Genomic DNA, 13,169 nt, shown 5'->3' with positions numbered 1-13,169 from the left:
GACTGGAGTTTGAAAATCTGGTAATTCATTAATTAACAAGTCAAAAATAACACTTTACAGCAGCTGGGTGACTCAAATGCTTAAACACTGGCTGAAAGGTTGGTGGTTCAGTCGTGCCCAGAGGTGCCTTGGAGGAAAGGCCTGGCAATCTGCTTCTGAAAGGTCACAGCATTGAAAACCCTATGGAACAGTTCTGCTCTGCACAGAAGGGGTGACCATGAGTCAGAATGGACTCCACAGCAACTAACAACAACAACAGTTTAGGAATGGACTAATTCAACAACAAAAAACACTTTGTATCCAGAGTTCTTTGGTCTTGTTTTTAAGGTATAAAAGCCTAGGTTTAGTTGCAGAGCCTGCTTTTTCCCGCATTTTGTGTCCTTTCTGTTTGGCACATCTTGAGTTAGTTCCCTCCTCACTTCCCTTTTTTTCACACTTTCTTTGCAACTTCTTCCTCATTCCCCATTCTCTCTTACTCCCTTTCTCTTCTAAAATTTTGCCTTTTCCTTTTTACCTTTCTTCCCTTGTTTTTCTTTTTCTGTTTATGCCCCCTTTCATCTTCTCTGCATCCTGTATGGATAGGACAGATAATACAGTTATTGCTATATTTCAGTGCCTGTGTAAAGATATCTGATAAATATTAGACCTTCAATATATATTTGCTGAGTAAATAGTAGAATTTCACAGATAATAAAGAAATGTCTTTTATTTACAGCATCCACTCAATTTTTCCTGGCACCTGTGATAATTCAGTTCAACAAAAGTTATTGAAAACCTATTGCGTGCCAGACATTGTGCCAGGTTCTTGAATCACAAATATGAGATTAAGACATAGGCCCCACTCTCAGGGAGCTTACAGTACATTGAGAGAGACAAACAATAAATAGATTTAAAATATTTATGGTCATGCGTACAGGAGGAGCACTTTTAGCCGAGCCAGGAGGTTCAGGGAACGCCTGTTGTAAGACATGATAAATAAGATGTAGTAAAATAAATGAAAGTAGGAAGAACATTCTAGACAGAATGGGATGATCAAATTGTGGTCTAAAATATTGACCCAGAGGAAACTATGATGATGTATAGTCCTTTCTCATGCCTGATTAATTATTTCAAACTGTATATTTTCCTTTTTCTCCCTTGTTCTTAGAGTTGGATATCAGAAATTAAAAAAGAAGAAAATAAAATATACTTCCCTGAAACTGAAACATTTCCAGCCATAGAAAATAATTTGCCTCCAGTTCGTAGTTCAAACAGCTGTCTTCCTGTTGGCAAGGTAGGCCTTGTTAGGGGTGGATGTGGGTGATAGGGAGAGAAGGTGGTGGTTATTTTTTTAGAGACCTCTCTCAGTGTAATCAGAGTAACCAAAGTGTGATACCCTCCAGGAGTCAGGATTTTTTTCAGCTGGCCATGTGCAGTCACCTTCTTTACTAGAGTATATATCTCATGGCTTAGAGATCAAAATGCAATAGCTTTTTCCTTTGAAGACTTGCATCTTGGGTTTACTGTCTTTCCTCATTTTTTCTTTTCCTGTCCTGTTTCTTTTACTCTGACCGTGGTATTACAGAACCTAGTCCGTGTCTCCTAGGCATTTAGGGTCTCTGGGCTTTCACTTGGTTCTCTCATTCTATTCCCTCTGCCCTATTTTTTTCTTTTATTCCTCTTATTTCTGATAGGATAGGTACCTAATTCTCTTCCTTCTGGATGGACTCATTCTTGTTATTCTGTTCTCTTCTTTGAATCCTCAATTTTATTTTTAAAAACCCACAGCCCTTCATGACTCTGCTGTCTGATAATTTACCTTCTTGATCTTTTCACTCCCCGTTAGGAATTATTCAGGTAACTGAGGCTCACAGTAATATGGTAAGGATGCCACTATCTGTAATCAATAAAGTCATATTTATTGAACACCCACTATGTGCTGAGTCTGTGCCCTGGAGATAGAACAATGAATAAGACTTGGTTTCTCCCCTCAAGGGGCTTATAGTCTAACGGGGTGGACAGAAGAGTAGTACAACAGTTCTCAGAGTATGGTCTGTGAGTCTCTAGATCCCCAAGAACCTGTTCAGAAAGTCAAAGCTATTTTAATAATAATAATACTTTGCCTTTTTCACTGTGTTGACATTTGCACTGAGGGTGCAAAAGCAATAGAGGGCAAAACTGCACAAATCCAGGCATTGGCACTACTAGTAGTCATTGTTTTCTCCACTGCTACACACTCACAGTAAAAAAAAAAATCCAGTTTCACTTAAGAATGTCATTGATGAAACAGTAAAATTTATTCATTTTATTCAAACTTGAACCTCAAAAACACACCTTTTTAATATTCTGTGTGACAAAATGGGAAGTTCGCAGAAACCATGATACTGCATAGTGGTAGGAAGCTTTTTTCCTAGAACACTGTTTTTACTAGAGTGACTGACGGACAAACTATAGTTATTCAGACATGAGTTTTTGGCAGACATTTTCTCGAAAATGATTATTGTGGGTCTGTCACATTAATATGGAAACCCTCGTGGCATAGTGGTTAAGAGCTGCAGCTGCTAACCAAAAGATCAGCAGTTCAGATCCACCAGGTGCTCCTTGGAAACCCTATGTGGCGGTTCTATTCTGTCCTATAGGGTCACTGTGAGTCGAAATCGACTCAATGGCAATGGGATTTTTTTGTTTTTGTTTTTGTTTTTTTGGTCACTTCAGGGAAAACAATTGACAGTATTTGTTGCCATTGATAAAATCTGAGCTTTCAAGTGCAAATTAGGGTATTTAATATTCATATGTGACTCTCAAATACCTGTTTGTACAAAAAACATCCCTTTTAAGGAGGATACTTAGAGACTTTTTTATGAGCCCTGTAGGGATATTGGAATCATCGTGGTGCAGGGGTTAAGCATTTGGCTACTAACCAAAAGGTCGGCAGTTCAAATCCACCAGGCTGCTCCTTGGAAACCCTATGGGGCAGTTCTACTCTGTCTTACAAGGTCACTATGAGTTGAAGTCAATTTGATGGCAATGTGTGTGTTTGTTTTTTTTGGTAGGGATATTAACAAATGTGATAATTTATTGTGCTTTAGATGAAGGTTTACAGAGCAAATTGGTTTCTCATTAGACAACTAATACACATGTTTTGTGACATTGGTTGCCAGCCCCGTGACATGTCAACACTGTCCCCTTCTCGACCTTGGGTTCCCCATTTCCAGCTTTCCTGTTCCCTCCTGTCTTCTTGTCATTGCCCCTGGGCTGTGTGCCCATTTAGTCTCGTTTTGTTTTATGGTCCTGTCTAATGTTTGCCTGAAGGGTGAACCTCAGGAGTGACTTCAGTACCGAGTTAAAAGGGTGTCCAGGGGCCATACTGTTGGGAAAAAGTGATTATTTTTTAATATCATGTAATGAAATGTGTCAACATTTGGAAGATCTGGATAACTCAGAATGACCAATTCTTGATTTTACAGAATTGTACATATGTAAAAGACCCATTCAAAATATGAAATAGACTGATGGGTTTTAATGTACAAAAAATTTATTGATATGGTTTCAGATTCTACATTTCTACATTATAACTAATCTTTAAGAAACTACCACTTGTTGAGTTTAGATACAGTTCCAAAGGAGAATATCTGTAATTAGCCAAAAAAGCTAATAAAATACTCCTCACTTTTCAACCACGTATCTGTGTGAGGCTGGATTTTTCTCATATGCTTCATCAAAAGAACATGACACAACAGATAGAATGCCGAAGAAGATGTGAGAACCCAGCTGTCTTCTGTTAAACCACACATTTAAAAAAATTTGCATCTAAACTCCCTGAGGGACTGAATTACTGGGCTGAGGGCTGGGGACCATGGTCTTGGGGGATATCTAGCTCAACTGGCATAACATAGTTTATAAAGAAAATGTTCTACATCCTACTTTGGTGAGTAGTGTCTAGGGTCTTAAAAGCTTGTGAGTGGCCATCTAAGGTACTCCACTGGTCCCGCCCCATCTGGAGCAAGGGAGAATGAAGAAAACAAAAGACACAAGGGAAAGATTAGTCCAAAGGACTAATGCACCACAACTACCACAGCCTCCACCAGACTGAGTCCAGCACAACTAGATGCTGCCTGGCTACCACCACCAACTCCTCTGACAGGGATCATAATAGAGAGTCCTGGAAAGAGCTGGAGAAAAATGTAGAACAAAATTCAAACTCACAAAAAAAGACCAGACTTAACTTGTCTAACAGAGACTGGAGAAACCCCGAGAGTATGGCCCCCGAACACCCTTTTAACTCAATATTGAAGTCACTCCTGAGGTTCACCTTTCAGCCAAAGATTAGACAGGTCCATACGACAAACTGAGACTGTCTTAGTCATCTAGTGTTGCTACAACAGAAATACCACAAGTGGATGGCTTTAACAAAGAGAAATTTATTTTCTCACAGTCTAGTGGGCTAGAAGTCCAAATTCAGGGTGTCAGCTCCAGGGGAAGGATTTCTCTGTCGACTCTGGAGGAAGGACCTTGTCATCAATCTCCTCCTTGACTAGGAGCTTTTCTGCACAGGAACCCTGGGTCCAAAGGACGCACTCTGCGCCTAGCGCTGCTTTCTTGGTGGTATGAGGTCCTCAACTCTCTGCTTGCTTCCCTTTCCTTTTATCTCTTGTAAGATAAAAGGTGGTGCAGGCCACACCGTAGGGAAACTCCCTTTACATTGGATCAGAGATGTGACCTGAGCAAGGGTATTACATCCCATCCTAATCCTCTTTAACCACAGGCAGAGATTATGATTTCTAACATATAGGAAAATCACAAAATGGAGGACACATACAATACTGGGAATCATGACCTAACCAAGTTGACACATATTTTGAGGGGATACAGTTCAATCCATGACAGAGACTAAATGGGCAAACCAACCCAGGGGCAAGGACAAGAAGGCAGGGGGGACAGTAAAGCTGATAACGGGGAACCCAAGGTTGAGAGGGGAGAGTGTTGGCATGTTGTGGGGTTGACAACCAATGTCACAAAACAATATGTGGGTTAATTGTCCAATGAGAAACTAATTTGCTTTGTAAATCTTCATCTAAAGCACAATAAAAAAATAGAAAAAAAATTTGCAAAAATGTAGAACAATGCCATTCTATTTTTTCTAAATATAGTTATTTTCATAAAAATATGTTCTTTATGCTAACATGCAATGGGCTTATCACTGTTATTTTTAAATTAATAAATAATTGAACACTTTCTCAGTTTTGATTTCTAATGCTGTACATATCATAGATACAATTTACCTAAACAAAAGCTCATTGGCATCCTCAATCATTTTCAAGAGTGTAAAAAGATCCTGATACCAAAAAGTTTGATTCCCACTATGTAGTATGTCATGGATTATAATAGAATAAATATAAAATACTATGGGAATATGTAGAAGCGGTGCCTGTCCCAATCTTTTGGAGTCAGAGAGTGTTGCCTTCTTTTATAATATAAAATATAACATCACACATTATATTTAATCCCATGCAGCTGGGTCCATGTCTTGAGTCTCTTATTGAGCCACATTCATTTTCTGATCCTTTAAGGAAGACTTTTTTTTTTCATCACAGGCAGATATTTGAGGGCCACATGTGAATGTTAAGTACCCATGGTTTCTAATTAGTGCCGTTTTTAAACTATGCTACCTAACAGCAACAACAAACACCACCTTAGTGTTGAGAACATTGTCTTTATGAGCAGGAAAATAAGTTCAAGCACCTGATGATATTTACTGAGCCTGTAAGGACTGCATGATACTACATGCAGTTAATAGTTCCTTGTATGCTACTTTATCTCTTAGCAACCACAAATCTAATAGTGAAGACTTGTATTGGCGTACAAAATCAGTACCTACTTTATTTTATTGTTATAAGTACTGCTATATTTCCCTTTCTTCAGACTATATAGATACTTTTGTAAAATTAACATTCCTTAGTCTTTAGTACTTATCTAGCATAAAATTTTACTTGCTCTGGGAGATTAACTACTTGTGAGAATAATGGCTATTGTTGCTGTCCAGCACATCTTTCCTCCTATGCCCTTCTGTTGCAGAACCTGCTCCTCATTCTCAGCAGCAGGCATGTGACTTAATTTGGGCCACTTAATAGCACTTAATTGCTGGAGCCGTGGTTTAGAGCTTAGCTGCTAACCAAAAGGTCAGCAATTCGAATCCGCCAAGCTGCTCCTTGGAAACCCTATGGGGTAGTTCTGTTGTGTCCTATAATGTTGCTATAAGTTGGAATCAACTCGACGGCAAGGAGTTTGGTTTTTTGGTTTAGTGCTTGGTCAGGGATGGGCACATGACCTAAACTAGCCAATCAGAGGCCTTTCCTGGGATTTCTCTTTTTTCCTCTCTGATGGGAGGCCTGTGAAGGTATAATTCCAGAACTACTTATGGCCATGATTCCTACTACAGTGAAACTTGTGAGAGCGGCATCTCAATGGGACTGCCTTGTTTTTCTGGATCTTGAAAGTTTTCCACCTTTGACAGGGTACAGTGTTACCACTTTTCTATCACACTCTTAGTGGAAAATATTTGAGTTTTCTTCTCTGACAGATTTCTGCCTTACACAGTTTCTGGCTTTTGCAGGTTTTACTGAACATAGAGAAAGCCATAGGGAAAAATAAAATCACTAGGCAGAGAGAAGCAGAATCTGAAGGACAGGGGAGAGAGAAGGAGAGTCTGGGAGAGGAGGAAAGGTAGGGACAAAGGCCATGAGTCCCTTTATCCAGCAGTACCCCTGCCTTTTCATCGGTGTCTACAGGAACCAATAATGTATTCTTTTTTAATAGAATTAGTCCTAGTTAGGTGTCTGCCATTGCAAACAAAACAGCTCTAATACAGCAAAGTGGTTATTCTTTTTTCTGTTATTTCTTAATGTCTAGGTTTTAAAAGAATGAATGATAGTTTAGTACCTTTTTAATGTGATAAGAAAATCAGTAATAATCACACATTTCACACATGTGAGCTATTTTATTTTATATGTCTTAAATAATAAATTAGTAAAAATCCTCTTTATGTACATGAAGGCATGTAGATTTTTCTCAGAATTAACTACAAATTTAAAATCCTTTCTTTTACTTGCTGTACATTATTATGTTAATAACTATAATACTGGAGTTGTTATAACTTCAAAGGGATCTGGTTTTCTTACCCATTCAATTTTATATATCTTAATCTAATGCTTTGCACTGCATTTACATGAACTGTCAATCTTAGAATATATCTCATAAAATATGACTTTTTTTCTTTCAGGAAAAGTATTCTAAAAGTAAGCCAGCTAAAAAGAAAATTCCGAGGGATTATGCAGAATGGGATAAGTATGTTTTATATTTCCTTATATAAAATTTGTCACTGAAAATTTTTCTACCATAAATTACTGTAATAACTTCTTAAATAATTATTATAAAACTGAATACGTCAAGAATACTTATTATTTCAGTAGAATACTAAAAATATCTAAGCACATGATTTTTGTATTAAAGAAAAAGCGACTGCATCCTTTTGTTTATAAGAACAACCAAAAATACATAACATAGTTCTTATACCCATCTAAAATAAAAAAGAATAAAACATTAAAAACAGACATTGATCACAATTATAAATACAAAATTCTGAACAGTATAGATCTCATTAATTTTTTTTAAATTTTTTTGTTTGTTGAGAATATACATAGCAGAGCATACACGAATTCAACAATTTGTACATGTACAATTTAGTGACACTGATTACATTCTTTGAGTTGTGCAGCTATCCTCATCCTCCTTTTTCGTATTATTCCTCCCTGTCTTAGTTATCTAGTGCTGCTGTAACAGAAATACCACAAGTGAATGGCTTTAACAAGCAGAAATTTATTCTCTCACAGTTTGGGAGGCTAGAAGTCTGATTTCAGGGCTCCAGCTCCAGGGGAAGGCTTTCTCTCTATCAGTTCTGGGGGAAGGTCCTTGTCATCAATCTTCCCTTGGTCTAGGAGCTTCTCAGTGTAAGGAAGCGCTCCACTCCTGGCTCTTCTTTCTTGGTGGTAGGAGGTGCCTATCTCTCTGCTTGCTTCTCTCTCCTTTTATCTCTTGTAAGATAAAAGGTGATATACAGGCCATACCACAGGGAAACTCCCCTTAGATCAGGGCTGTGACCTGAGTAAGGGTATTGCATCCCACCCTAATCTTCTTTAACATGCCTAATCTTGCATCATTAACCACAGGCAGAGATTAGGATTTCCAACACATAGGAAAATTACATCAGATCACAAAATGGAGGACAACCACCCAATACTGGGAATCATGGCCTAGCCAAGTAGACAGATATTTTGGGGGGACACAATTCAATCCATGACACTTCCCCCATTAACATAAACTAACTGTCCCCTAAGTTTCCTGTCTTTCATGTTGCTGTTGTCAGTTTGATCCCATATAGATAGTTCTTAAAAGAGCACAATGCTCAAGGCAGACATTCTTTACTAATTAAGCTAAACTATTGTTTGGTTTAAAGAAGACTTCAAGGGATATTTTTGGTTTAAGGTTTAACACATATCTCAGGGCAATATTTTCAGGGGTTCATCCAGCCTCAGTGGCTCAAGAAAGTCTAGATTCCATGAGAATTTAAAATTTTCTTCTTCATTTTCTCCCTTTTGATAAGTATTCTTCTATAGAACCTTTGTAGATCTGATTAATTTTTAAGTCCTCACTTATATTGCATGTTTTCTGAAAGAAAATATGAATGACTTGTAATACAAACCTATTATGCATTTTTTGAATATATGTTCAAAGGCACAGGGATATAAATATAAGAAGATAAATAATAAATTGTATTTTCTTGTTTATATTATACTTTTTTCAGTTTTTATTATTCTTTCATTTAAGATTTGATGTGGAAAAGGAATGTTCAAAAATTGATGAAGATTACAAAGAAAACACTGTAATAAACAAGTCACATTTATCTAAAATTGAGACAAGAATAGACACAGCAGGTAATTTGGGAGGGGGGACAGTAACGAAAGCTGTCGACCTAGCAGACAACCTCCTTAACTGTTGCAGAATTTTATTAAAAATTTATAGATTTTTCCCTGGAGTTAACCACCACTAACAAATTCAGTTCTATCTTTTAAATACTTAATTTTGTAACATAATAATTGCAATACTTGAATTTAGTAAAGTTGCAAAATATAAGCCTGTTTTTCTTAGCATAATTCATTTTTCATTCCTTTTTAATTTTTTTTCTTCCAACCCCTCACTTTTTTTCTTTGCCTCAAAACAAAAAGATGGAGCAGTTTATTTGTTTTCATTTGAAGCTCATAAATGAATAGCATCTTCAAATTAAAACAAACCAATCATAAAAAATCTACACCCTCAAAAATTGTAAATGATTTAAAAAAAAGAAAAGAAATATCTTTAAACTTAGGAATAAACCCTTTGTTTTATTTTACAATTTTCTGTTTCTACTGTTAAAATAAGCATTCTTTTTTTTTTTTTTTCCTTTAACCACACACAAGTCTTTTGGTGCCATAATTTTTTTTTTTAATAATTTATTTTATTTTTATTGTTGTTGAGAATATACACAGCAGAACATATACCAATTCAACAATTTCTACATGTACAATTCAGTGAGACTGATTACAGTCTTCTAATTGTGCAACCATTCTCACCTTCCATTTCTGAGTTGTTCCTCCCCCATTAACATAAATTCACTGCCCCCTAAGGTTCGTATCTAATCTTCCCAGTTGCTGTTGTCAGTTTGATCCCATATAGATCTTAACAGAGCACAATGCTCAAGGCAGACATTCTTTACTAGTTAAGCTAAATTATTGTTTAGTTTAAAGAATTATTCAGGGGATATTTTTGCTTTAAAGTTTAATGCTTATCTCAGGGCAATAGTTTCAGGAGTATAACAGAAGCACTGAACATGTTATTAGGCCATTTAGCTGGGATGTCCCATGAAACTATGACCCTAAACCTCCAAACCAAGAAACCAAATCCCATGAGGTGTTTGGTTGTACATAAACAGCATCAGCAGCTACTCTTTTTGTTGTTGTTGTTGTCAATGTATCTATCACACAACTTTTGTCAACTCAAAGTTTTTAAAATAAGCATTCTTGAATTTAAATTTTTAAAAATTATATTAAATTATACTTTCACATGTAACAGATACATTTATTTCTAGGTCTAACTGATAGGGAAAAGGATTTTCTTGCTACTCGTGAAAAGGAAAAAGGAAATGAAGCTTTCAACTCAAGGGATTATGAAGAAGCTGTGAAGTATTATACTAGGTGAGCTGATTTTTGTTGTGCTTTAAACTTGCCATTTTAAAAATGATAATGGTTAAATTTAATTGTTGAATTGGTATGTCAGTAGCCTATGCCAGAATCATTCAAGAAATTGTACTTGTGAGTTGTGATAAATTCACTTATGTTTGTCTTGTTTTTTCAATACTTTCCTTAAACGTCCATCCTCCTACCCCACCCCCACTTTTGACAGATGGCTTAACTTTCCTACTTTTCAGAGAAAATAGAAGCTATCAGAAAGGAACTTGATAGAAAGTTCATACAGCATACACATTGTCATCAAGCTGATTCTGACTCATAGTGACCCTGTATGACAGAGTAGAACTGCCCCATAGGGTTTCCAAGGCTGTAATCTTTACCGAAGCAGACTACCACATCTTTCTCCTGTGGAGTGGCTGGTGGGTTCGAACCAGGGACCTTCTGGTTAGCAGCTGAGCACTTACCCACTGCACCACCAGGGTTCCTTTCATTTAGCACAGAGGTCAAGAAATTGGCTTCTGGAGTCAGAGTGCCTGGATCTAATCCCAGTACTTGTAGATCTCCCACCCACCACAGGGCCTTTGCACATGTTATGCCTTCTGTCTGGAATGCTCTTCCCTCTTCTCGTTATTTTAATTCTTATTTATATTTCAGGTCACAGCCCATGGCTCACTTCCTCAGGGAAGACTTTCCTGACCTCCCAGGCACTAGGTTAAATCTCAGCTCCACCCCAACTCCCCAGTTTATACACAATTATAACAGTCTTACTTCTCCTTTGTATCACTTGTAAGAAGGATGACTTAAGGGGCAACATGGCGCTATGGACAGAAGCACCACACTGTCCCTCCACAGCAAAGATCTGAAAAACTAAGCCAAACAGAGAAAATGTCAATCCTGAAACTCTAAGCATCAAATGAAGAGATAAAGAACTCAGCCAAGCACCTAATGGAATAAGAAACTGACAGAGAACAGAGAATGAGGAGAGATACATGCAGAGCTCCCATCAGCTAACGCAGCACAGACCTACCATCTTGGACTCCTATTGGAGATCGGTGAACAGAGGGTACAGGAAAACAGCTTCACAGAGCCTCCAGCAGGAGACAGAACAACCGGTAACCAGCAATATACGCTTTCCCACCCCCCACCCTTCTTCACCCCCACTTGGCCTCTTCTGTATCCTGCAGCCACAGTCTCTTAGCTGGGAAGCACAAGATTCACCCCAGTGCTGCTTGGATTCCACCCGCCTGCACTGGCAGGCTCCCTGAGTGCCATTTGTTGGCTGCTGGTGTTGCTTTTCTCCACTTCTTTTGATTTCTCCCATACCTCTCACCACCTCCCTCTCCCTTGTCTCAAATACGCGGCTCCATGCACCATCTTGCTTCTTCCTGAGAGGCTGTGAAGCGCCGCTCAGGTGTGGGACTGCTTCCCGGCCCATGCTGCCGTGCTGGTGGGATGCTGGGGCTTTTTTTTGTTTGTTTTGAATTGTTTCTTTGTTTGTTTTCTTTTTCTTTTCTTGAATTGGGAGCCCACTCTAGCTGGGCAGTACTGTGCAGCTTGGTACCTACACCCTTAGTTTGCGCAGAAGTGCAGAAGGATCCCCGAGGACAATTCTTTTTTCTTGTTTTTTTTTTCTTTCTGTTTTTTGAGGGGTTTCTTGTTCTTTTTTTTTTATTTGTTTGTTTTGTTTTCTTCTCTCTCTTTTTCCCTTTTTGTCTTTCTTCATTACTCAATTTCTTGTCTTTCTGTACTTTCCTTCTCTTCCTGTTTCCTGAATACCTGGTGCTGAGTGACACCTCTACCCCTTTTGCCAGGCTGTACTTCATGGCCTGGGAACAACTTCCCCACCTCGCACCTGCACTGGTAGGATCCGTGGGGGCTTTGCTTTTGGTTTTTCTTTTTATTTATTCATTTTTTTCTTTTCTTATTCTCCTTTTTGTTTTTCTCCATTTGTCAGTCTCTCATCTCTCCACTCCAATGGCAAGCTCCCTTAGCACTCTTTTTTGTTTGTTTGTAAGTTTTTGGCTGCTGTTCCTCTCTCTTCTCTCCTCTTTTACATACCCATCGTAGCTCCACACATCACAATTTACCCCCTCCATCCTGCCTACCTGCGCCGTGCGCTGAACATCACACCCCTAAGCAGCACAGGCACGGCCTACCTGAACCTGCCCTGCACTGATTACCGGCCTGCCCTGTTGTCCCTACTACGTGCCACAAACAACCCATCCCAGCAACTAGTCTTCAGCTAGACCTGCCCTGCTGTACCATATCTGAGTGACTGACCTTGCCAATTGCAGAAGTAGGCGAGAAGTATTGTGCCCGCAGATGAGCAAGCAACAAAGAACACACAGCCTACCTGCTCAGACATAACCAAATAAAACAAAAAAGCAAGACAAAACAAACAAATCTACAATCAATAGACGAGGAAAATAACTACCAAATGCCCCAAAGACAGCAGACAATATCGAAACATTTACAAAGACAGGAAAGGATGGTTCCAGTAGGTATCCAAAATAAAACACCAGATGACTTTCCAGTAGGAGAAGAGGCACTAGAAATACCTGATAGGGAATTCAAATCTCTAATATTCAGAGCCATCCAAGAGTTGAAGCAAAAAACAGACAAAAATGAGGAAAAAATGGACAAATTCTTGGAAAAGGCAGACAAATTCATGGAAAATACAGACAAAAAAATGGAAGAATTCAGGAAAATAATGCAGGAACAAAATGCCAAAATAAATTCACAGCTAGAAATCATACAAAAACAACAATTAGAGGGTCTCTGGCAAGATGGCGGTCTAGGCAGAAGCACCACGCCGTCCCTCTACAACAAAGATCCGAAAAACTAAGCCAAACAGAGAATCAACAATCCTGAAACCCTAGAACATCAAATGAAGAGATAAAGAACTCAGCC

General features: G+C 38.4%; 1 protein-coding gene across 1 annotated transcript in view; it reads left to right on the top strand.

The window, feature by feature from the left end:
* Positions 1-13,169, top strand: part of SPAG1 (sperm associated antigen 1) — a 92,079-nt gene that overhangs the window by 4,456 nt on the left and 74,454 nt on the right. Inside the window, exons 3-6 of the mRNA XM_023726040.1 lie at positions 1,148-1,273; positions 7,259-7,323; positions 8,863-8,969; positions 10,160-10,265. Coding sequence (XP_023581808.1) covers positions 1,148-1,273; positions 7,259-7,323; positions 8,863-8,969; positions 10,160-10,265 — 404 coding nt within the window. The remainder of the gene's footprint in view (positions 1-1,147; positions 1,274-7,258; positions 7,324-8,862; positions 8,970-10,159; positions 10,266-13,169) is intronic.

This window comes from Trichechus manatus, unplaced genomic scaffold, assembly GCF_000243295.1.
Source record: "Trichechus manatus latirostris isolate Lorelei unplaced genomic scaffold, TriManLat1.0 scaffold00009, whole genome shotgun sequence".
Classification (NCBI taxonomy): domain Eukaryota; kingdom Metazoa; phylum Chordata; class Mammalia; order Sirenia; family Trichechidae; genus Trichechus; species Trichechus manatus.
The sequence above is the reverse complement of the archived record's forward strand: the minus strand, read 5'-3'. Positions and strand labels throughout refer to the sequence as shown.